General features: G+C 40.4%; 3 protein-coding genes across 4 annotated transcripts; 1 reads left to right on the top strand and 2 right to left on the bottom strand.

The window, feature by feature from the left end:
• Nucleotides 1–390: 390 nt before the first annotated feature.
• Nucleotides 391–9,270, bottom strand: LOC103986099 (uncharacterized). 2 transcript variants are annotated; one of them, XM_009403983.3, is made up of 8 exons: nt 9,115–9,270; nt 7,749–7,830; nt 7,291–7,609; nt 6,879–7,021; nt 6,175–6,267; nt 3,923–4,179; nt 2,074–2,294; nt 391–1,060 (listed from the first exon to the last, which is right to left on the bottom strand). In XM_009403983.3, the coding sequence occupies exons 3-8, from the start codon at nt 7,570–7,572 to the stop codon at nt 701–703; spliced, it is 1,356 nt and encodes a 451-aa protein (XP_009402258.2). In that variant the 5' UTR covers nt 7,573–7,609; nt 7,749–7,830; nt 9,115–9,270; the 3' UTR covers nt 391–700. The 2 variants fall into 2 exon arrangements, with proteins under 2 accessions (XP_009402258.2, XP_009402257.2); XM_009403982.3 differs by having other exon boundaries at nt 7,291–7,830.
• A 2,396-nt stretch (nt 9,271–11,666) lies between these two features.
• On the bottom strand, nt 11,667–14,247 carry LOC135674842 (vacuolar protein sorting-associated protein 2 homolog 1-like). Its single transcript, XM_065185073.1, has 5 exons — nt 14,015–14,247; nt 13,619–13,749; nt 12,539–12,643; nt 12,050–12,310; nt 11,667–11,939 (listed from the first exon to the last, which is right to left on the bottom strand). Exons 1-5 carry the CDS (start codon nt 14,049–14,051, stop codon nt 11,802–11,804), a joined length of 672 nt encoding a protein of 223 aa, XP_065041145.1. The 5' UTR covers nt 14,052–14,247; the 3' UTR covers nt 11,667–11,801.
• Nucleotides 14,248–19,067: 4,820 nt separating this feature from the next.
• Nucleotides 19,068–20,696, top strand: LOC103986101 (dof zinc finger protein DOF5.1-like). Its single transcript, XM_009403986.3, has 2 exons — nt 19,068–19,245; nt 19,420–20,696. The coding sequence occupies exons 1-2, from the start codon at nt 19,195–19,197 to the stop codon at nt 20,368–20,370; spliced, it is 1,002 nt and encodes a 333-aa protein (XP_009402261.2). The 5' UTR covers nt 19,068–19,194; the 3' UTR covers nt 20,371–20,696.
• The last annotated feature ends 540 nt before the right edge of the window (nt 20,697–21,236 follow it).

Here is a 21,236-nt window from a genome sequence, read left to right as displayed (position 1 = left end):
TTTAATCCATTAATCCTTTAATCCATCGAACAAAATGGCAAAACATTGATGAAGCATGCTACTTTTGTTCCAAGAGAAGAATTCCCTTTTCTCAAGACCATTATTATTCATGAGAATGCTAAGAAAATACTTTACTCAAAGTTATAATATAAAAATTAATATTTTTTTATTTAACTAAATATATTATTGTATATATAATTCAATAGCAGATTAAAAAACAAAAAAAAAACCTTGCAGGCAACCCCCTAAAATAGAATATATTACAGCTGCTTGTTGCCGTGTCTAATGCTTGGTACAACAAGACCACAACTAAATGTCACTTGCTTAAAGATCAACCAAATATCTTCATCATCTGACGCATAGACTTGAAATCCAATAACAGCATCCTCATGAACAAACATAAACAGGAGCAACTTTATTGTAAACACAGACTGCACAATGGACTATTTAATGTACATCACACATGAACTAGTTTATTAACCTGTATACTTAAATATGATGGGGGGCCCTTGTACCCTTTCAGTCATGCTAAGGTTGTAGGGATAAAACAAAGGATTTGTAGCAATCCACAAAGAAGACCTGCCTATAGCTCTACCTATAGACAAAGCGATAACTTAAAGATCCCACAGAGTGGCACTACCAACTGGAGACAAGAAATTTAATGGCACCATACCATAGAGATCCAAGTAATAACGCAACATCAAGGTGGTGATGCAAGGGATTCAGGATCATACATACCAGCGAGAAATGCAACTAAAACACACAGCATGAGGAAGGCTATGATTGCAGCCCTCAGGACATGGTCACAGTTACCACTGAAAGCAAGTTCATGAGTTGGATAATCATCACCAGCTGACTCATCTTCTGAGACATTCCCACAAGGTTGAATTCTAGTTTCAGCCATTCGACTTGATGGCCAGTCAGCAACAAGGTTCTCACAGTTTGAACAAGTGCAATTCCCTCGTAGAAAAGCAGGCACATTTTGAAGGAATTCAGATAAGACCTTCTGGTAAGATTCTCCCTCGATACGTAACTTCTGCCGAGTTATTGGCTTTAGAACCTATTACACCAAAGACTGCAAATTAGCTAAATCATATGCATGTCTCAAAGAAGAAATTAACAAAGAAACACAAATGTAGGCCTAGAAGCATAGAAATTGTATGATCGAACAAGTTACAGATGCACTCAAGGCAAATACAATAATAAATGATTCACCTATTTTATTGCATTACCAATATTCCAGCTCAAAAGTAGATAAAAGAAGCTTTTTTTTATTTCAGAGCATTATTATTTACTGGACAAGCTCAACAGTGAAGGATCCTGCAGTATAACATAATAGAGATATAAGGAAGAACCTTCAAGCATTAAACTTAGCATTGTGCTCATGCTTAAGTCACCATTCTTATAGTTGCTTGGGAAAAAGCTGAAAGTAGCAATCTTAGCTTCCAGCCAAGTTGCCACCTTAACCTATCTTTCTCTTGGGAACATATGACAAAAAATAAAGTTTTGGATAATAATTTATTAGAATTTGTCTTAACTTTGGTCCCCAACTATGCTGCTATTATAGCTATTAAATATTTGTTGCTTCAACTTATTCACCTCGTGACACTATCACAATATTCTTGTAGCATCTAAATGTAATGAAGTTTAGCAAGCAAGTATTGGCCCTTGCTCAGACCAGTAAATACTGGTCAATATGCTGATTCGCTCGTACCAACAGGCATTTGAAACTTTGAGACCAAGGCACACCCTAAAAATTAAAATCTTACTGATGTACAAAATTAAACATAACAAGTTAATTCAAATGCAAAAGGTGCTGAAATGACTGGACTCTTGATAATCAATCTATAAGAAAACCAGTAGAAATTAATTTTTTTTCTATAGAGAAAATCATCAGCCTTAACAGGAAATGAGCATAAATACAAACTTAGTAATACTGCAGTGATTGACAAATGAAGTTTAACTAAGAACAGAAACTAGTTCCATCTACTAGTGATAGACATCCGCAAATTTCAATAAGAAATTGAAATATGAAGAATATCGAACAACAACAATGATAAATACAATAATTACTTGAATAATTGTCTGAGCAAGAACTCGAACAACTGGAGGAAGACGTAAAACAAATAAGCAACCAAGTCGATTTGGATAGTGATCTTGTACAAGAGAGGAACAAGATCTCATCATTTGCATCGGGAATTTGAATGGAGAGATCCCTTCGCAGTCCATTAGAACAGTGACACGAGGATCTTCTTCATTGATCAAATGCAGGATTCCATGTTCTAATTGAGAAACTGCAGCAATTCAAAAAATCACAATAATGTAATTGAGATGTTAGCTAAAAGCCGACATTCCTGAAACCTAGCTGCTAATGACAAACAAGATTTATTTCTCATATTTATCAGATTATAGACTTGACACGTTAATGTTCTTGCCAAGTAGGTTAGCATCAATCAGGAGTCATGGATCAGGAGTCCTGCACATGATGTGAACTATTCACACAACAGGTCTACTGAAATCTCATTTGTAATTGACTACAGTATAACTTCAGAACTCATCTAATAGAAAAAAGCATCTAACAAAGAGTACTCTAGTGAGAGAAGAAGAAACAAAAGCTGAAAAGATAGTTCAAATTCTTACTTTGATTTGATTGGAAAATACTGGACAAAATAACACACAACGAATAGTTCCTTAACAAGCACATACAGCTAAAAGTTTTGACAATTAATAAATAATAAATGAATTGACATGTCCAAAGATTTCCAAAACTTTTGATGTGAATAGTAGCTATAGCAGTAGTGCTGTATACTGCTCATGTGAAATGTGAATAGTAACAATCCATACCCAGACAACCATTGGACGAAATTGAGCTCTTCAACATTTATTGATAAGAGATTAGAAAATTTATGTCTGTGAGCTTGAATGCAAGGGTAGAGAAAGAAAACAGCAGTAGCAACTGCAACAATATAAGAGAATAAGTTTGCTGCTGATCCTCTGATCACTCATAGTAAGGGTCAACATCAATGGTGGTCTAGCAACTTTAGCTTCTCTAAGAGAAAAATTGTGGAATAGCATGCTTACACCTTCTATGCTTCTTTCTTGGTGAAAGAAAGGAAAGTGGAGGATATCCCGCATTCCCGCTATTACAAAAAAGCACCAGCCGTTGATCCAATGCTCAACTTCATCCTGCTCTTACTTTGGGTTCTTGCCTAATAGAATGAGGCATTCCTTCTATCAGCCAACTAAAGTGCTACATTTGGAATAACTAAAAACGGGACAAACCCGGCGGATGAGGCACACACCAATGTGGGATTGGGGAAAATCAATGTGCATAGACGTACCTCTACATATAAATATGTTAATTCCATAACCTGAATGGAGACCACCTCTCTGTGGAAAATGTAATGATGATTGATGTTGATTCACGGGGTATGAGAAATCTAATTAATTAGATGGAATCAGTGTTGTATAAGACAAAGGCTCCCAAAATGCAAATAAATCTTATTGAAGACAAAGGGGTGGAAATTCAAGTGGTACGGAGAAAGATTTGGATAGAAGCAGAACAAAGGATTTAGGAAAAAAGTCCATGTTGAGAAGATTCATTGCTTTAGTAATGAGTAACGCAGGGAGTGGAGGAGGCAGTTCAAGAGGCTCTTGTCAATGCAGGGTCAAAGAAGGGTCAATGCACCAATATGATTATTTTCTCCAAAATAAATGAGTAACATGAGGACAAGTTCAAGAGCGGGTCAAATATTGCCAAAATTTTGAGTTTCATATCAGAATCTATGCAGCTAAGATGTAATCTAGAACATACACAAATGCAACCAAAGTTTAATCAACAACATATACGAATGCTACTACTTGGAACATTCAAGTAATATATTACTAGAAACTTAGATGACAACAAAAAAAGGAGACATACCGACAGCTTGAGTAAATCGTGGCCTTTCATGAGGCACCAATCTAGAACATGCAAGTCCAAGACGAATAACAAGGCAAGGTCGAAGCATCACATCAAATCCATGCCAGAAAACCAAGTGTGACCACTTTTCAAGTTCCTGCAAAGAAAGGATACTGTATGTTTCCCTCCAACGAATTGTTTTCTTGAGTGATGAGAGCAAGCATGAAAGGTCACCATTTGCTGCATCATAAAATCTTTGAAGCTCATCCTCATTTATCCTGCAGAAAATTGTGACACCATCCATTCACTCTAAAAAGGTCTTAGAATACTTTGCTATAAATGAAACCAGGTATCTTCCATGAAATAGTTTATCGTAGTATTAAATTTACTATGCATAAAATCAAATATGTAAATGGAAGTGCAATTGAAATTTCATGACTTATACTAATCATGATAATCAAAGTCAAAAAAAAAGTGCAATTTAAATAATTTACATTTCTGCTAATCAAAGTCATCATTTGATCAGTAAAATAGGCTTGTTCAAACACAGGATTATTTCAATCAAACGATATGTTTGTGAGAGTCGGATTTCCAAAATGTAAAAGATAACATCAACAGTGTCCACTTTTTGTCAAGTTTAGATTCTTAACTTTACCCTGTAATTTTTATGAGGCCAAACGAGAAATTTGGCTCAATAGTATTAAATACTTAAGTTATAAAACCAATGGAATATGCCACCAGTTTGTTCTCATGTAAAAGAATTAGTCAAAAATATTCTCATACTAACTCCCCCAACTGATGAACACAAGGGAGCAACTATAAAAAATAGTTTCAATGGCTAAAATGCAAATTTTGATCCATCACTTAAAGGCTCTTTAAGTAGAACCACAACCGAACAAAACTGCCACCAAAGTATGTCCAAACATACTGATCAACTTCAAAGTGATTATTAATGAATGTTAATTGTTTAATAAATTTACCTGCAGTAATAAAAAAAATCCGAGGATCAAATTAAAAAAAATTCAGCTAAAAAAAGAGCACCCAAACAAATAGAGTCCATACATTTCAAAGAACATGCCTTGTCGAGATACTATAACTTCAGGTCTCAAGCTAGAATAGCACAATTGTTGTGAATAGATTCATAAGAGAGGTAACAAGCAGGAAAATGAAAAATCAAACTTATTATATATTAATAAATGTATGGACTAACAGTGACCTCCAATTTGAATATTGGAAATTTATTTGACATAATAAAACTAAAATCAGTTTCTGATGAAGGGTAAATTTATTGAACTCTCTGTCCAACACTGAGGTCCATTCGAAGAACTTTTATGATAACATCAGCATCCATGTTGTGGCTGCGAAGTGTGAATAACTGAAGCCAACGTATTAAATAATGAACTCAACTAATAAAAAGAAAGATCAGAGGGGGATGAAGTGAACAGCTTGACCTGAGGTGGATATAGATTATATCAATGTTTGCTCCAAATTTATATGTAAAATGAAAATGCTAATAATGTCATGAATCATAACTAATTGCAGTTGCAAAAATTGATTAATGTCAATGGAGAATAGGATATACAATGCATGGTTCAACACATGTTATTTAAACAAAGATCAATTCCAAAGATTTTTCTTGTTAACACAAAATTCCCAAGGATGAATTAACCTTATCTATTTCTGTAACGTATCAGTTTGTCAACTTTTAATGAAGAAAGCTCTTTGGTAGAAATTTGAGCTATCTTTTGCTGAGAATTATCTTTAAAACGAGAGAATGTTAGATTGTGAATAACTTCAGAATGCGAGTGTATTCTTTTACTGTTTTTCTCTCACACTCTACCATGTAAGTTCACAGTGATCTAGTTTGATTATTTAAATAGCAAAAAATGTCACTTGGGAGATGGCATCCCATATAAACTTATTTCCTAAATTTTTAGCGCTTCAACATCTTTGACACACATCACATGCTGACCCTAAAATGACATCTTGGAATCAAGTTACCGAATCAAGGAAAAGAAAGGCTAGCTTAGTCCATGAGGCTCCACCAATGCAGTGATGCCAATCACACAGGCAATTTGCAAAAGTGGAGATGTAATTTGACATCTATAATTGGGACCATTTAGTTTTTCTTTAATGTGGAACAACCATCTATGTTTCTGATGTTTCATGCTTAAAACATAAAGAGATGGAAGCACCTAATGTGTTGTTTTACAAATTGCAAGAAGAAAATAAACAGGTCACTGGATTTTTTAACTGTAATATCAACAAAGTACCTGTCAGGTAACGTAATACCCTTTTTTTCCAGCTCTGCAATGAGTTCAAGCATCCAGTTTCTGGAGTCCTCCTTGACGAAATCACTGCTGCTACTGCAGAAGATGTTTTGGTGAAACAAGCATTGAAATATTCATATAAATCAAGCATAAAAAACTCCCAGAAAACTTTTCAAGTTCTAATTGACTAACACGATGCTTTTACAAACAACATTCAGCTCTGCAATGCTACCCATAATTTTTCATATAAATAGAGAAATGTACTTGTAGTACATCACATATTTCATCAGATGATACAATTCCCCTCTGCAATATTGAATATCTTGAAGATACCATGTAAGGACAAACATTACCAAGAATCAAAATTTTGATCCTACAAAAGAGTTGCATCAAAATATTCCTCTGCTGAAATTCGATACACACCTTAAGATTTTATAACTAATATTGCTTGATCATATGCAGCTATAGTAAACCATCATATACTTCAATGTCTCATTTTCTCTCAGAAGCAAAAGCAAAGACTTGTGATATTGCCATGATGTCGTTCTTATTGTGCTGATGATTGGGAAACATGTTCCAGTAGGTCAGAAAAGGCATCTAAATTAATCATAATATGGGATTCTAGTGTATCTTATCACAGGTAAACTATGCTCGCACTCTTAGAGCAGTAACAAAAATGAAATACTTCTTTAAAATCCTTTACCCACCTAACGTCAGAAGCCGATGATCTTCTAGGTAAGTCAGAATTCGGTTGAGGATCATCCACACAATGAACTTGACTCTTACAATTTGCAGAATAATCAGAGAACGCTGTTGCAATTGAGAGAACTAATAGTGGTCTCGATATTTTCTGTCAATTTGCATAAGTTATGGAGATTTTAGAATCAGTGGATTTTGAAAACAGGAAAGATTCACATTCTCACTAAGAAACCAAAATTAACATTAAGAGCAAGACTTCAGACGGCCACTGATATAGAATCACTTTTCTGTAGAGCAAGAGTTCATAAATTTCTTTTCTATTTCTTTTATTTTTCTTGAGAAGCTAGAAGCAGCATTCTATTAGTGAAAACAGGTACAGAATTCGACTTCACCACCCTACAATTTAAAGATTTGACAAACCTGGATGCCTTCAACCATCATCCCAAATGGCGTCCATCTGCGAATCCACTTGAATGGTGGATAGCAAAGAACCTGCAATGCTTGAATGGTCTTCCACACAAATGGACACCTTGCTCTGGAGAACCTCCGTACTGTTTCTAAAGCAGCAACTTTCAGCAAGAACAAAGCTATCTGGCCAGTTGGTCCTCTTTGCTGACTTGAAAACTTGTAAGACACCAGATTTTTGAAAGCCTTAGGCGAGATGTTGCTGGGAAAGGATGCGACTAATGCCTTTCTTGGCATATTTTCAGAAGACAGTGTGTTCAATGATTGGGACTTGCTGCTTGAATCAGACATAGATGAAGAGCAGAATAGACAATCTAATGAAGCTCCAGCACATTTGTATCGGCCGATAAGATAGTTAATTCCCCTACCATGTGGCAACTCACATGGTTATGATGACATCTAGCAAAACTCACCTTGTTAGCCTCACAGCAAACAGTCGATGTCGTCTTTCTGAATAAGCAAAAACTGACAAACACAAAGTTTGTGAACCATAGCCTGTAAAAAGGACCAAAATCAGGATTTGTTTAGTAATTTAATCTGTGTAACTACTATTCAACTCGCTTCTACTTTAGAAACACTAAAAACTGAACTTAGATAATTTTTCACAAAATAAAACCATAGAAATCGATGTAAAAGCACAAATAGCAGCAATGTACATGCGACAACAATTATCCCAGCTATTTGTGGCCGGCTACGTGGATCTTTTTTCTGCTATTGGAGCAACACACATATCAACTAAAAATATTCATAGATATTAGAACAATTCAGAAATTATCTTGCAACAACATGGACATTTTTTGCATCTCTCTGTAGTAATATTGGTACTCCTCTATGTAGTATCATAATCTTATCTGCACGACTGGCATCCAATATAGATATTATAATGTATATTGTATCAAGTTAGTCATTTTGATCAATTCTCCTATGAAACAGTTCCGATCAATTTAGGAATTCTCTGACTCCAAAAAAGCCATCTTAGCGAATGACAATTGCAAGTCACAAACTCTCACGAGCATTAGATGGATCAAACTCAGGGCACCTTTGATAATTTCCTGCACTATAGAAACACAGCAATTGCACCTCACATGCTTTTTAAGTAACACTCTATATTGACCATGTCAATCACACACGCAGATTATCTTAGTTGCCTAAAATCTTAACTAGAAAGTAAAAAAAGCCTTACAGCATATGCAGCTTATGCCTCAATACAATGATATGAGATCTACACACTAAATCGGAATTAACTAAGTCCACTCCATCTGCTTTCAACCAAGTATTTACATACAAGAACCACGTTCATTTACGCATCAATTTATGTTCCCAAACCTCGATCTGATTCCAACTGTGCCCTTCGAGATCCTTAACATCCATGACAAGGTACATACATCCTTAAATACGTAGCAACAACCGTACCCAATGGAGAGGCAACGAGATACCATGACAAGTCGCTATACGAAACAACGATTCCTCATCATGTCCTTCACACTAATGGAATGGCATCATAGTTCGTCATTTCTGGACGACAGGTGGTTATCAAGACAACAATAATCATCTAAGACGTGATAAGACGGCCGGAGACGAAACCTACAATTCAAGAAACGAAATCAAGAAGGGTTCCACGATGAGGCAATCCGAATTCTTATCGTGCGAACTCCGGAGTTTGAAAAACAAATCCACGAAGTAGCGATCGAGAGACAGACAGAATCATCTAAATTTTAGTGCCGAAATGGGGCGATTCATCGTCAAAATCACGGGAAATAAGGTTAATATTCAGCTTACTTCAAGAGATCAAGGTAATGATGCTTCAAGAACCCTTCAAGATCTCGCTACCGGAAAGGAGGAATCCAAAAAGAAGGAAGAAAAAGGGGAAGCTCGACGAATCAATCTTTAGCCGCTCGAGGAGGGAGGGAGGGAGGGAGGGAGAGAGAAGGAGCATGAGAGACGGGTAGGGATTAAAGAACAGGGCGTGAAGCACGTGATGGGGATGGCGACGGCAACCGAACATCCCACCAAAGGGAGAGCGGGACCCACCCGATTCTGGGTTGCCGTGAAGAATACGGGCTCTAAATGGGCCTCCGTTTGGACCCAAGAGGCCCACGTAAAAATCATCGACCGAGGCATGTATCGCGCGACTTACGCGGCCGGCGTCATACTGAACAGAATCGATGGCACTTGGATTAAAACTAAGATTTCTAGTTTAATTATAACTCTTAAGATAATTTCTTTTCTAATCACAAAATTCAATTTAATATTCTCACGATCTTGTGACATAAATAAGCTGTATTCGGCTGTCTATGTTCGGAGAGAATAGACCTCAACATGGAGCGTGACTTTGGAACGTGCTGCCGGAGATGCAACACAGATAATAATATTTATTCCCACATAATATGGAATCGATCATTTGACTGTGGTGATGAGTCGGTCACGCCTTTGGCTTCGAGGACGACTTTTAGAGCTACCGGAGATGCAACGCAGATACATCACTTCATCGATTAGCAGATCGAAATTACCATAATCTGCAACACCGTAAAAGTAAACAATATAATCTTCACCGAACACGATCTGATCCCATGAAGACTGCCGTGTTCTGCCATGCAACTTTACGTATAATAAGTCAGAATAAGAAGAAGGAACTATTCAGGAGTCGTGTCCATATATTGACAATAAGAAGAAGTAGAACAATCCCCGCTAACCATTAGAGGCCGCTAACTAGAAAGTCATGAAACTACTACTGAAACAAAAGCATGAATCACCTAAAAGCTACTATTCTTCGTGATCTTGTCAGTTATTGACATGATGAAAGATACTACTGCTGCTTATTATTAGTAGCAGACGTAGGAAACAACTCCGACGATTGCGAGCGCGACGGTGATGGAGATCGATGGAGGAGGAGGAGCAGCAGCAGCAGCGGTTCCCGAAGGAGATGGCGAAGGCGCCTTGGAGATCGACGGCGGCGGAGACGAAGAAGGTGACTGCGATGGAGGTGGAAGATCGTGGGCCGGAGACGGAGCATTCACGGGAGGGTGGGACGGCTTGCGGACGGATGGAGCGGGAGACAACACCGGAGGGGAGTGCTTCTGTGGTTCGGAGACGGCGCCGGAGAAGGCGAACGACGCCGCAACCATCACTGACAGGAAGACAAGCTTTGCCGGAGAAGCCATTGGAAACTACAGCACGAACTGTAAAGCTATGAAGGACGGGAGTAGAATAGGGAGGTGGGAGGGGGTCGGGCACCATATATAGAGGTTGGAGGCGCAATTAGAGGGGAGTTAACGTCGCTGATCACGGATAGTTCATCTGATTAGATTCACGGAATCTGTTTACGGAGGCAATTAGCGTTAATTGATTGATTTCACGAGAGCTGGCAAGAATGGAAGGTTAGACGCTGCTTGCGAGGAAGAATATATATATATATATATATATTGCATGGTTCCAATTTCATGCACCGCAATTATGGTTGGAGATTCGAAATAGTTGGTAAGAGATATATCATATCATTGGGTGTCAGAGGCTTTTTGATTATAAGAAATTGCGATTTTAATTTCTTTCCATATCGTGAATTCCGATTGGGATAAATCGGACTGGGCGGATTTATTTATTTATTTATTTATTTATTTTAATTGAAAGCATAATTATCAGAACTAACTTCGGTTGGATCGTTTACTTAATTAAAAATCTTTCTAAATTATATAACAATTAAGTAAAATTATATGAAATATAAGAATTATTTTAAAAATCGAAAATGTTGTAAAAACTAAATGGATATCGAACAATTTTCGACATTACAGTGGTCGAAAGTATTGCCTTGGATTGGAGTGGAAAACGAGTTGAGCTGATTTAGCATGGTAAGGATAAATGACTATGATATCAGCTAAGAGAAGACGGGAGGGAGGCAGGAGAGTGATCCAAGGAAGAGAAGTAGATAGATGGAAACAATGGAGAGAGATGAGAATCGAAGGGAAGATGAAGAAGAGGAATGACGAGCGAAGGACGGCACAGTGATCGAGCGCCCCCACGTAAGTGCCCACTTCTTCCCTCCACCTTCTTATCATATTAATATAAATAGCCTGAATAACAAATAATATAAAAGATTTATGAGTATATTAATTTTCTTTTTCCGGCTCATGCAGGTTATACAGAAACCATCTAAATCAATGGGTTAACCACTGTTTGTCATTAAGCACCAGTGTAACATGTCATTAATTTTCTTACTTAGATGTCATGAATTTTATGTATCAAATAGAATTTTGATCGTCATAATTGACAGCATGGCACTACAGGCCTAATAACCGCTTCAAACAAGGAGGGCCAACAAGTGCATGGAAAAGGAGTGAAATACAAAAAGCATTCAAGCCAGACAGATTTTATGAGGCGGCACAAAATACCAGACAGCGATGCAATTATTGTGTAGCAATTTTACAGAATTAACTACAGTTCTCAGCTCATGTAAGGCACAGGATATGAACTCACATTTTTCTTAGATTGTCCAACCTTGCTTGTAATTCATCATCGATTCCGCCATCTTCGGTTCCAGCTGCTTCTGCTTGGGCAACCTTTTTGGTTGCCTCTGTCTTAGCCACCGCGGTTGAAGGTGCCTTGACAAGCTGCAAGCAAAGGTGTGCCAATCAGTCCACGTACTTATTTCAATGCAATAAACAAAAGGAATCCCTCTATATGAGCCGGAGAGGAATGTAAAATTAATATTTAGGTGCACCTCTGCGTTAATGTCGATTCCAATTTCATCAAGGACTTGGTTCACAAGCTCCTCAGTTTCTTCCTCTTCCTCGTCTCCTTCCAAAGCGTCATCTATGGCATCTCCCATAACCTCGCTGACCATTTCCATCCTCTCATTTTGTCGCTCGAACTCTTGCATTATCTTCTGTAGCGCAGGCAGGTTCATTTGCCTGTTCATCTGTCCCATAGCCTTTGTAACACCTTTCATTGCTTCTCCCATTGCTTGGGTCGATTTCAGCGTCTGGAGAATCACAAAAAAGGCATTTCTCTCATAATCACCCAATTTCTTTGTTTTCAAACAAAAAACAACAATCATGCATCTTTGTCCTCAGAAGCAATTGTTTCTTGGTTGACTATGTTACACGTTTACCTTTGAGCAATTTACATATCTAGCAGGATAATAAGGAGAAAAGCTATGCAATCTCATTGAATGGCAAGCAATAGATGTAATAAGATGACATTTGTTTACCTGGATTCTGAGGGATACACCTTGAAGCTGTGATTTGAGAGCATAAAATTTAGTAATTTGATGTCTCGTTCGGATGAGGTCCTTTGCCATGACCTTCACTGCTCCCTGTCACAAGTAATATCTAACAAGAATAGGCAATTCATACAGCAAAAAAGCTAGCACTAATCTCAAATGTGCACAGAAATTAAACAGTTTTGATATCAAGCATCTACCAGATGACATCCATAGATAATGGCCAACCAACACAGAAAGTTAAAACATAGAGTCACAGCAAAAAGAAGTACCAGGATTTTTAGATTATCAGGATGTTAGAAAATAACCAAGGAAAACATGAAGAATGTGTGAAGCATATACTAGAAATGTGCCACTCACAGAGAAAACTCAAATCACAGGATCAGTGACATATAACTCTATAAAATGTGAGAAAATCATAGTCTACATTAACAGAGTGACACCACTCTTTTTCTTCGACACAAGAGAGGCATACTATCCTATACAGAAATGCAGCTTAGTCAATAAAGATCAAGAAGGGGAACTCATGAATTTTGTATAACGAAAAATGAATTTACATTCTACAAATCTTCAAAGAAGTGGCATCTATTAGAAAGACATTAACAGCTTTCCGCTTCACCATCCTCACAGCGTGTGTAGGCCTAGTCCATAGATACGGTGATCGGGGTCAACTTGTGCACTCCTAGTCTATAGATAATAAAGTTCAGCTAACATCTACGCAATGAACCGGCTAACTTTTACAAGCATGTAAACGACTACTTTCCCTCTCTTTTGGATTCCAACTCCTTTTCTCCTCCTTGACTTCTAGAAATATTTCTCATTTCATTCTAATTCTTGGTGTCAACTGGTATGAGTTCATACCATTATAATCTCAATGTAAATCCCGTATAAAGAACTTTCTAATAAGACACGGAACCATCTTCTATGGTCAATTCAGAGTTTTGGTGCATCAACTAATTAGAAATTCGGATCGTGATCAAGCAAACATGCGACAGAAAACAATCTTTGCAGACAAATACTCATGATCGGATATATAAAATGTATAGTAGTTGCAAAAAGGAAATATACCATTTGCCCCTGCTTAGCGGTTTTCTTGATCTCCACAATAAGCTTTTTCTCCTGTGCTTGAAGCCCTTGCCTCTCCCTTTCTATTTCCCTGATTGATTTGTCCAACATTCTCTTATTCTCCCTCAGCAATTCTGCCGACAAAATTATGATTAACCATAAGGCTTCAAATCCAAATCAACTTTCTTCTCAGGGAACCGACGAATTACATCACTCAAATAACATTCTATTCTCGCTTGAAAAATCAAAACAAAAGCTTGGAACCCTAAATCCTGATATCAAAAGAAAACTACTTGTTTTACGGAGATAACCGATCAGACGTACAGCAATTCCCTGTTTCCCATGAAATAATGACACAAGATCAACCAAATGACGAAGATCTGAGATCGGGAAGTGTACCTGCGGGGGTTTTCCGCTTCCCGAAGATAAAACTCATCGTGAGAGATTGGTCAACAGGTTTCAAATCTCTTCCACCCTTTCTGTTGCGTTAATTGATCGAGTCGGTGTGCGAATCGGAGGAAATAGGAGTTCTGACGGTCTTCCCCTTTTGCTTCGATCCGTGAGATTGCCTCGCTCGAACAACCGACCTCTCGCGGACGAGACAATTGGGTCGTGGATTGGTTGCGGATTCGCTGGAATCCTATAGTCTCTAATCTTATTGAACACGATTCCCTTCTACCCTGAGGAACCGACATTCATACCTGACTTGTGATTGGAGACTATAAAGGCCACTCACGTGGGACCCACTTCCAACAACAGCCTTTCTCGCAAGTCAGGTGGGTATCGCTAGAAGGTATAGCGGCAGGTTATATCCTCATTGGGCCCGTAAGACACATATAGGAAGGCCCAAATCTTACATGACTTAGGGGCTTTGGATTCGGTCCAAATCTTCCTCTCTCTCTCTCTCTCTCTCTCTGTGATGAAGACAGTTGCTAGCATATGGAGCGACACACAATGCTGCCGAAGCAGAAGAGAGCAGCATCCTTTGTGGCTCATCAAACTGTGTGTTCTTTCATTCAGGGCTCAGAGCAGCTGATCAAAAAGTTTAATTTGCATGCAGGTGATTGGAATGCTCATAATTCTAGTTGGGCAGATTCTATCCCAGGCTTCATATGGATTCATGCTGATTCAGAATTTAACATGGTATGTGATAGGGATAAAAGTGGCGACGTGACACGCCATGACAGCATCCCCCTGAGTGACACGCTGCCTGAGGCTCACCATACCCTGCAGCAGCTCAGCCTCCCACGCAACCCCAGTGGCAATGTCAGACGCCACCAAAGGTACAGTCCTGCCCTGCAGACAGCTGCGTCAGGTAACATCTAATCTCCTCTATAAATACCCCTGGGCCCTAAGCAAAGAGGAGGACACTCTCAACACACTCAACACACGGAGGTACGAAGCCTTCGGAGACTCAGCGGGCTCGAGGAGACTCCCCATCCCGTTGACCACCGCCTTCCGGACCCGGACCAAGCCGAGACGACCTCGAGGTCACGGCTGAACAGTTACTTGACGTAACAGAGCGAAGGCTGCATTACAATGTTGTCGCATCTATGAGTCAAAGCTTTTAGATAAGGTTGGCAGTGGTCAAAATGTAGCATTGGAAGAAGACAGAGCGAGACGGAAGAGACTTCTGGTTCATGGCTTCTAGGAATTGTTTGCAGGTTGAACAATGTCCGGTTGACAGAGATTCCATTGGCGTTAGGTAGAGAAGGTGGTGATCATTAGGAAGCTCCCAGATGAATACTAGTTCCTGGGCATGCTATTTTCTTGTCTGGGGTTGCCTGTTCTTGGATCTTGTTGCAGAGGTGTGCTACCTGTTTGTTTCTTCACCAAACTTCTGCTGGAGGAAGGCATCGACCAAGTAAATGTAGCTTCAACTTACTCTGACGAGGGACGAACAGCAAAGCAAACACCTCCTTCCAGGTCCAATTGGAGGAGAGGAAACTACGGAGGCACAGATGGTGAGGCTTCGTGGCCATGAAGGCCCTCGAAGACTTGTTGATCGGAAGCAAGATGCATGGTTTCCGACGAAGTATATAAGCAAGATTCTCGTTCTTGGGGAGGTTCAAACTTGGACAGGTCTGTACGTATTGACGAGGGGATCGTTCTCCATGTCACTTCCAAGAATCATTAGTCTACAGCAGAAAGGTTTAAGATGGTTTGTGCCACAGGATGCGAAACTATTGTTAGGTCCAACACCGGTACATGTCGTTGGTCTACGAACTGTCCTTTTCCTGTACGAGAGGTCGATTTCCACGTGGACTCCATATCCATCCCAGTTGCGTTTCTGGATCAACTGGTGGATGAGAAGACTTGGATGGAGTTGTTGCAGAAGCAGCGTCGTCATAACCCCTTCCGCCAAGCTTCTGTGGAGCTGAAGTGTCTACATCTTGTCTTTGCTTTGCAACTTTTGCATGAATGCTTTCTGCCATGAATTTGCAGGTGCAGACCAACCTTTGTAAAATGCAATGCTTGTCCTAAGCATCCGCCCGTCCGACGGGGTCACCGGCCAAAAGCAAAGCAAAGCAAAGCGTATACAGGAAAAGAAAGCGCATGGGGTTATAATGGCTCAACCCTCATTCAAAATAGCAGGAACGGAGACTCTCGGGGCCATTCTCCTCGTTCCATTTTTACGCCCTAAAGAAGATGAGTCACATCGGAGACAAAAGTCCAAGGGAATCCCAGGCCATGTTTTATTCCCCCTCCTCTACCTTTTGCTTTAACCCAAACACCCGGTGGCGGTGCACGAAACAGCACTTACGGCCCATGCAGTAAGCACCAGTAAAGCTTGCATGCGCCTTCTTCTCTCAGATCGCTGGTTTAGCCTTCAAGATTTGTGCATTGTTTTGATATTGTATCATCTGATGCCAAAATTTCTATCACTCTTTATCTTCCCGGATAGGATAATTTTTCTTAGAAGACTTGTTCTCGGTGCTTTTGGTTAATTATGCTAACTACCATAATTGATGCCCGCTTTGTGAGACTTTAATACTAGTATTACGCATAGATTAGTCAGGGCAGCCTGTAGAAAATATTCCTTCATTTAATTAAGCTGTATGTGAGGATGGAAAGGTGGAAGAAGAGAGGTGGTCCAACTTATCTTTGCTATGATGTACTCCAAAGAGACCATTCAAGCTTTTCAGAAATATTTCCAACAAAGATGCATGAAAGACATTGGCAAATATATTTTCGGATAAGAAGCATAATATGTATTTATCATTTATTATGATCTAATAAAAATATAAAACTTAATGTTCATAACATTATAATTATATAGCATATATCTTCACATGATGTGTAATCTAAATCCAAGCATTGCAATATCATAATAAAGATGAACGCCATGTACATAAGCAGTTTCCACAGATTGACTTGGCTTGCAGCAATAATAAAACAAAACGGTGACCTCATGTCGTTCAACGGAATATGTTTCGGTCGTCCGAAGAAGCTTCTGCATGTTGATTTCAATGAGAAATCATTCCACCAAACCATCTTTATCTCCTTTCCTCGGCTGTCAAGTTTGATCTATGAAGCTGTTCTGCTCAGGGAACGGAGCATATCTCTCGAGGTTTGAACGGTACCTCCTCTTGAGCTACGGGTGGTCAATAACTGGAAACGTTCTGCAGACTACAAAGCACACGGCTGCGCAGTGCTCCAATCCCACCAACCTCCATGTCCGGTAATCGAGCAAGATAATTCAAACGCTAAAAGCAGCTAAGTAGGATTCGGAATCAAGACCATTGCCGAACAAAAAGATGCGATCTTGACATGCTATGAGCTGCCATTGGTTCACCGAAACGACGATGCCAACAAGAAGTAATGCCCATCCTTCTCCGTCGAGTTTGATGGCGACAATTAAATGACACGTTGACGGAAGAAGCTCGAAGCTTTTGATGGTCATTCTCTCGGCGAGTCTCATCAGATTCTCTCTCTCTCTCTCTCTCTCTCTCACACACACACACACACAAATTGGATTTCTTTTGGCTTAATTTTGTACGCTGAGAATTCATAGGACAACAGTAAAGGTGAAGGGACGAATAAAAAAACGTCAAGATTATGGTGATGGCGGCGAGATTAGTCGACAAACCACACATCCGTGATTCCACACAGCATTCAAATCTGTGATTCCACCTAAATTGGCTATATAGAGTCAGGCGTGGCCAAGGCATGCAGATTGTCAGCTTAAACTCCAAGTTCTGAGACTGATTCACGAATTAGAAGTCGAGGTTCACGCACAGCAGCATATATGGATGTGTTCTACTTCGTCCGACAAAGATAGTATCTTTTGGTGGGCTCGAATAGAACGAAATAACATTATTATTGTGCTTCTGCAGAAAAGGTGTGTTTATACATAGAGAAAGAGAGAGAGAGAGAGAGAGAGAGAGAGAGAGAGAGATGTGATAACTAAAGAAAAAGGCACTTAATTGTCTTTAAAGCATCGTGTTAATTACAATTTATCACTGACATTGCCAGTAAAGTGGGTAATGTAACTTTCCTAAATATGCCTACTGAAACACATCAGTTGTTTTAGAACATTAGATGGAATCACTGGTGAAGAAGCAATTGCAATTTTCTTTTCTTTTGCCCATCAAGCTGGATGTCATATATGCTGGCACTCATTCTCTCAACCTAGCTTGGCTTCTAGTCTAGAAGTTAATTCAAGCAGATCATATATGGACCATCTGAACAATGTGCTATGCTACTGATGCCATCAAATCACTTAATATTGAATGTTTGGGGGTGCTGTCGATTAATCAAATCATATATGCACATTCAGTTTGGTGAAAAGTGGTGAACGATTTTAGATAATAGATATTTTCTCTGTTGATGAGAACTTTTCATCATACTATTTTATAATCCACAGTGAAGTTTTTCTTCACATTGTAAATGCATGCATGTACGTATAAAGCTCTGGTTTACCAACTTGATTATACATGTGATTGATCTGCACTGCATAGGTGTCACTCACTATGCAACATTTACTAACAATATTGCATCTATGTAAATCACGTCTCTAGCAAAGTCACAGTGTGTGTGAGACTGAGAGAGAGAGAGAGAGAGAGAGAGAGAGAGAGAGCGAGGGCGAGCGAGAGAGAGAGAGAGGTGCTATGACGATTTTACACCACTAAAGCCAAACTTTTCCATGTCTTTCATTGTCACCAGAGTTTAATATCTCTCTTCCAAATTATCATGCCATGCCATTAGGGTTTCCACACTCTTCTTCTTCCTTTACAATTCTTACACCCCTGCTAGCCTAATGTGGTGTTCATCTCATTAACACTGAGATCCTTAAAGCCCAAGAAACTCTGCCTCCGTCCCCATCTCTCTTCGGCCAAGCCTACCTATAAAATATAAAAGGCACCACAAAGAAAAGGAATCCATCGCCTCCTTTTCCCCTCCACTCCTCTACTCCTCTTGCTGTCTCTACCGCCCCCCCGCCCCCCCCCCCCCCACCCCTCGCCTTTCCTCTCTTTGCCTGCTACTGCTCGTAGATCTTTGATTCTCCATCTTCTTCTTCTTTAAGAAAGATGTATTAGAAAGAAGAAGAAGAAGAAGAAGAAGAAGAAGAAATAAAGATGGTGTTCCCTTCTGTTCCAGTCTATCTGGATCCACCCAACTGGAACCAGGTGCGTCTTACTGCCTTCCCTCTTCCTCCCTTCCATCTGTGGTTCTATTTCTTTTGACCTCTTGATCAAAAAAGCAAATAAAAGGAGAAGATATTCATGTCCCTTTCCTTAGCTCTTCTTGAATATACTGTCAAGTATACCTTAGATCTTTTTTCTCTCTATTGGCATGTTCAGCAACAGCAGCTTCAGCTTCCGGATGCTGCAGGTGGAGGTGGTGAGATCCCTCAGCTCCTTCCGGGGTTGGCTGCACAGCGACCGGAAGCTGGCATGGCAGCTGCAGGCTCGCCCAGGCCTATGTCTATGACCGAACGAGCCCGCCTCGCCAAGATCCCGCAGCCGGATCAACCTCTCAAGTGCCCGCGGTGCGACTCCACCAACACCAAGTTCTGCTACTTCAACAACTACTCCCTGTCGCAGCCTCGCCACTTCTGCAAGACCTGCCGCCGCTACTGGACCCGAGGCGGCGCACTTCGAAATGTTCCCGTGGGCGGGGGCTGCCGTCGCAACAAGCGGAATAAGCCTTCGGGGAGCTCGTCAAAGTCGACGGCCGCCGACCGCCAGGCTGGCGCATCATCCTCGTCTTCGACCGCCGCGGGTGGCGGCGGTCCAATTCCACCTAGCATACCCCAGCCAGGCCATTTTCCCTTCCTGGCCTCCACCATGCACGCTTTGGCCGACTATGGTGCCTCGAATCTCGGCCTGAACTTTACCGGAATTCCAACCATCGATGCGGTGGACTATCAGGCGGGAAGCAGCTCGAGTCTGGGGCTCCAGCAGTGGAGGTTGCCGCACATCCAGCAATTCCCTTTCTTGGGAGGACTGGAGTCAGCACAGGCACCTTCGGTGCAACCGGTGTCCGGGTTGCACCATTTCAACGGTGACAGCGGGAACAACCGCATCACGAGTCGAGTACTTCCCACGGTTTCTGGATCTTCGCTGATCTCGCAGTTGGCTTCAGTGAAGATGGAAGACAACTCACAGGGACTCAATTTGGCGAGGCAGTACCCGGGTCTTCCCGGGAACGAGCACTACTGGATCAGTGGTGAAGGTGGCAGCACCGGCAGCGGGGGTTGGGCCACAGATCTCTCGGGCTTCAACTCTTCCTCATCTGGCAACATCTTATAATTTTCTGTTCATGGCCTCGCCACAAGCCATGGAAGCTCAAATTTAGCCACGGCTCAGAGAACCAGCAACTAGCTCGAGTCTGCTCAAGCAGAAGAAGAAAGTATTCCATCTTCGTTGAGGAACAAGAAGAGAACCATGGCTGCCGAAGAACTTAGTGATGGTAGGTCAGTGTCTCATTTTGAATCTACCTTGTGGTGGTCGTTTGCTATCATATATTTAGTGGTTTTTAAGGTATGCTTAAAGGAATCGGGTGCATGGACTCTTGGAGGATCGTAATCTCTGAAACGAGGTTGGTTGTGGTCAATGAATCACAGTAATTTCATTCATTGGCTCAAGTAGAAATCTACTTGCTTCTGAGTCCTCTCAGCACTGCCGTCCCACACAGATTCGTTCTCTTGTTTGCGCAAGTACCACGCGATCTGATCGTTTCTTGTTCATCGGATGTGACCACATTTGGCAATTACAGTCATGCAGTATGGTTACGTGCTACAGCACTAGTTATTTGGTTCATCGTAGCTGCCGTCATTTCTTTCGGCCATAGCTGTGATTGCAATATCAAAATTCGTGCAGTGAACCGGTCCGATACTCGACATCATCGGAGACTGAAGTTTCTGATAGCCAGTCGTTTACTGCCTCTCTCTCTCTCTCTCTCTCTCTCTCTCTCTCTCTCTCTCTCTCATGCAAACAAATCTTGAGCACAGGCATGTATATAGGAATTAACCAGCTGCAACTTGTTAGCATTGTGAGTACATAAGCACCTTTTTATATGCCTGAACCCTACAACAGATGGTAAGTTGTCTGTCTTATGAGAGAGATCACCTACCAAAGCAGCGCAATTCTTTCCTTTTCCTCCTCGGTGCTTAGGT

This window comes from Musa acuminata, chromosome BXJ1-5 (genome assembly GCF_036884655.1).
Source record: "Musa acuminata AAA Group cultivar baxijiao chromosome BXJ1-5, Cavendish_Baxijiao_AAA, whole genome shotgun sequence".
Lineage (NCBI taxonomy): Eukaryota > Viridiplantae > Streptophyta > Magnoliopsida > Zingiberales > Musaceae > Musa > Musa acuminata.
Note: the sequence above shows the minus strand (reverse complement) of the source record. Positions and strands in the feature narration are given on the sequence as shown.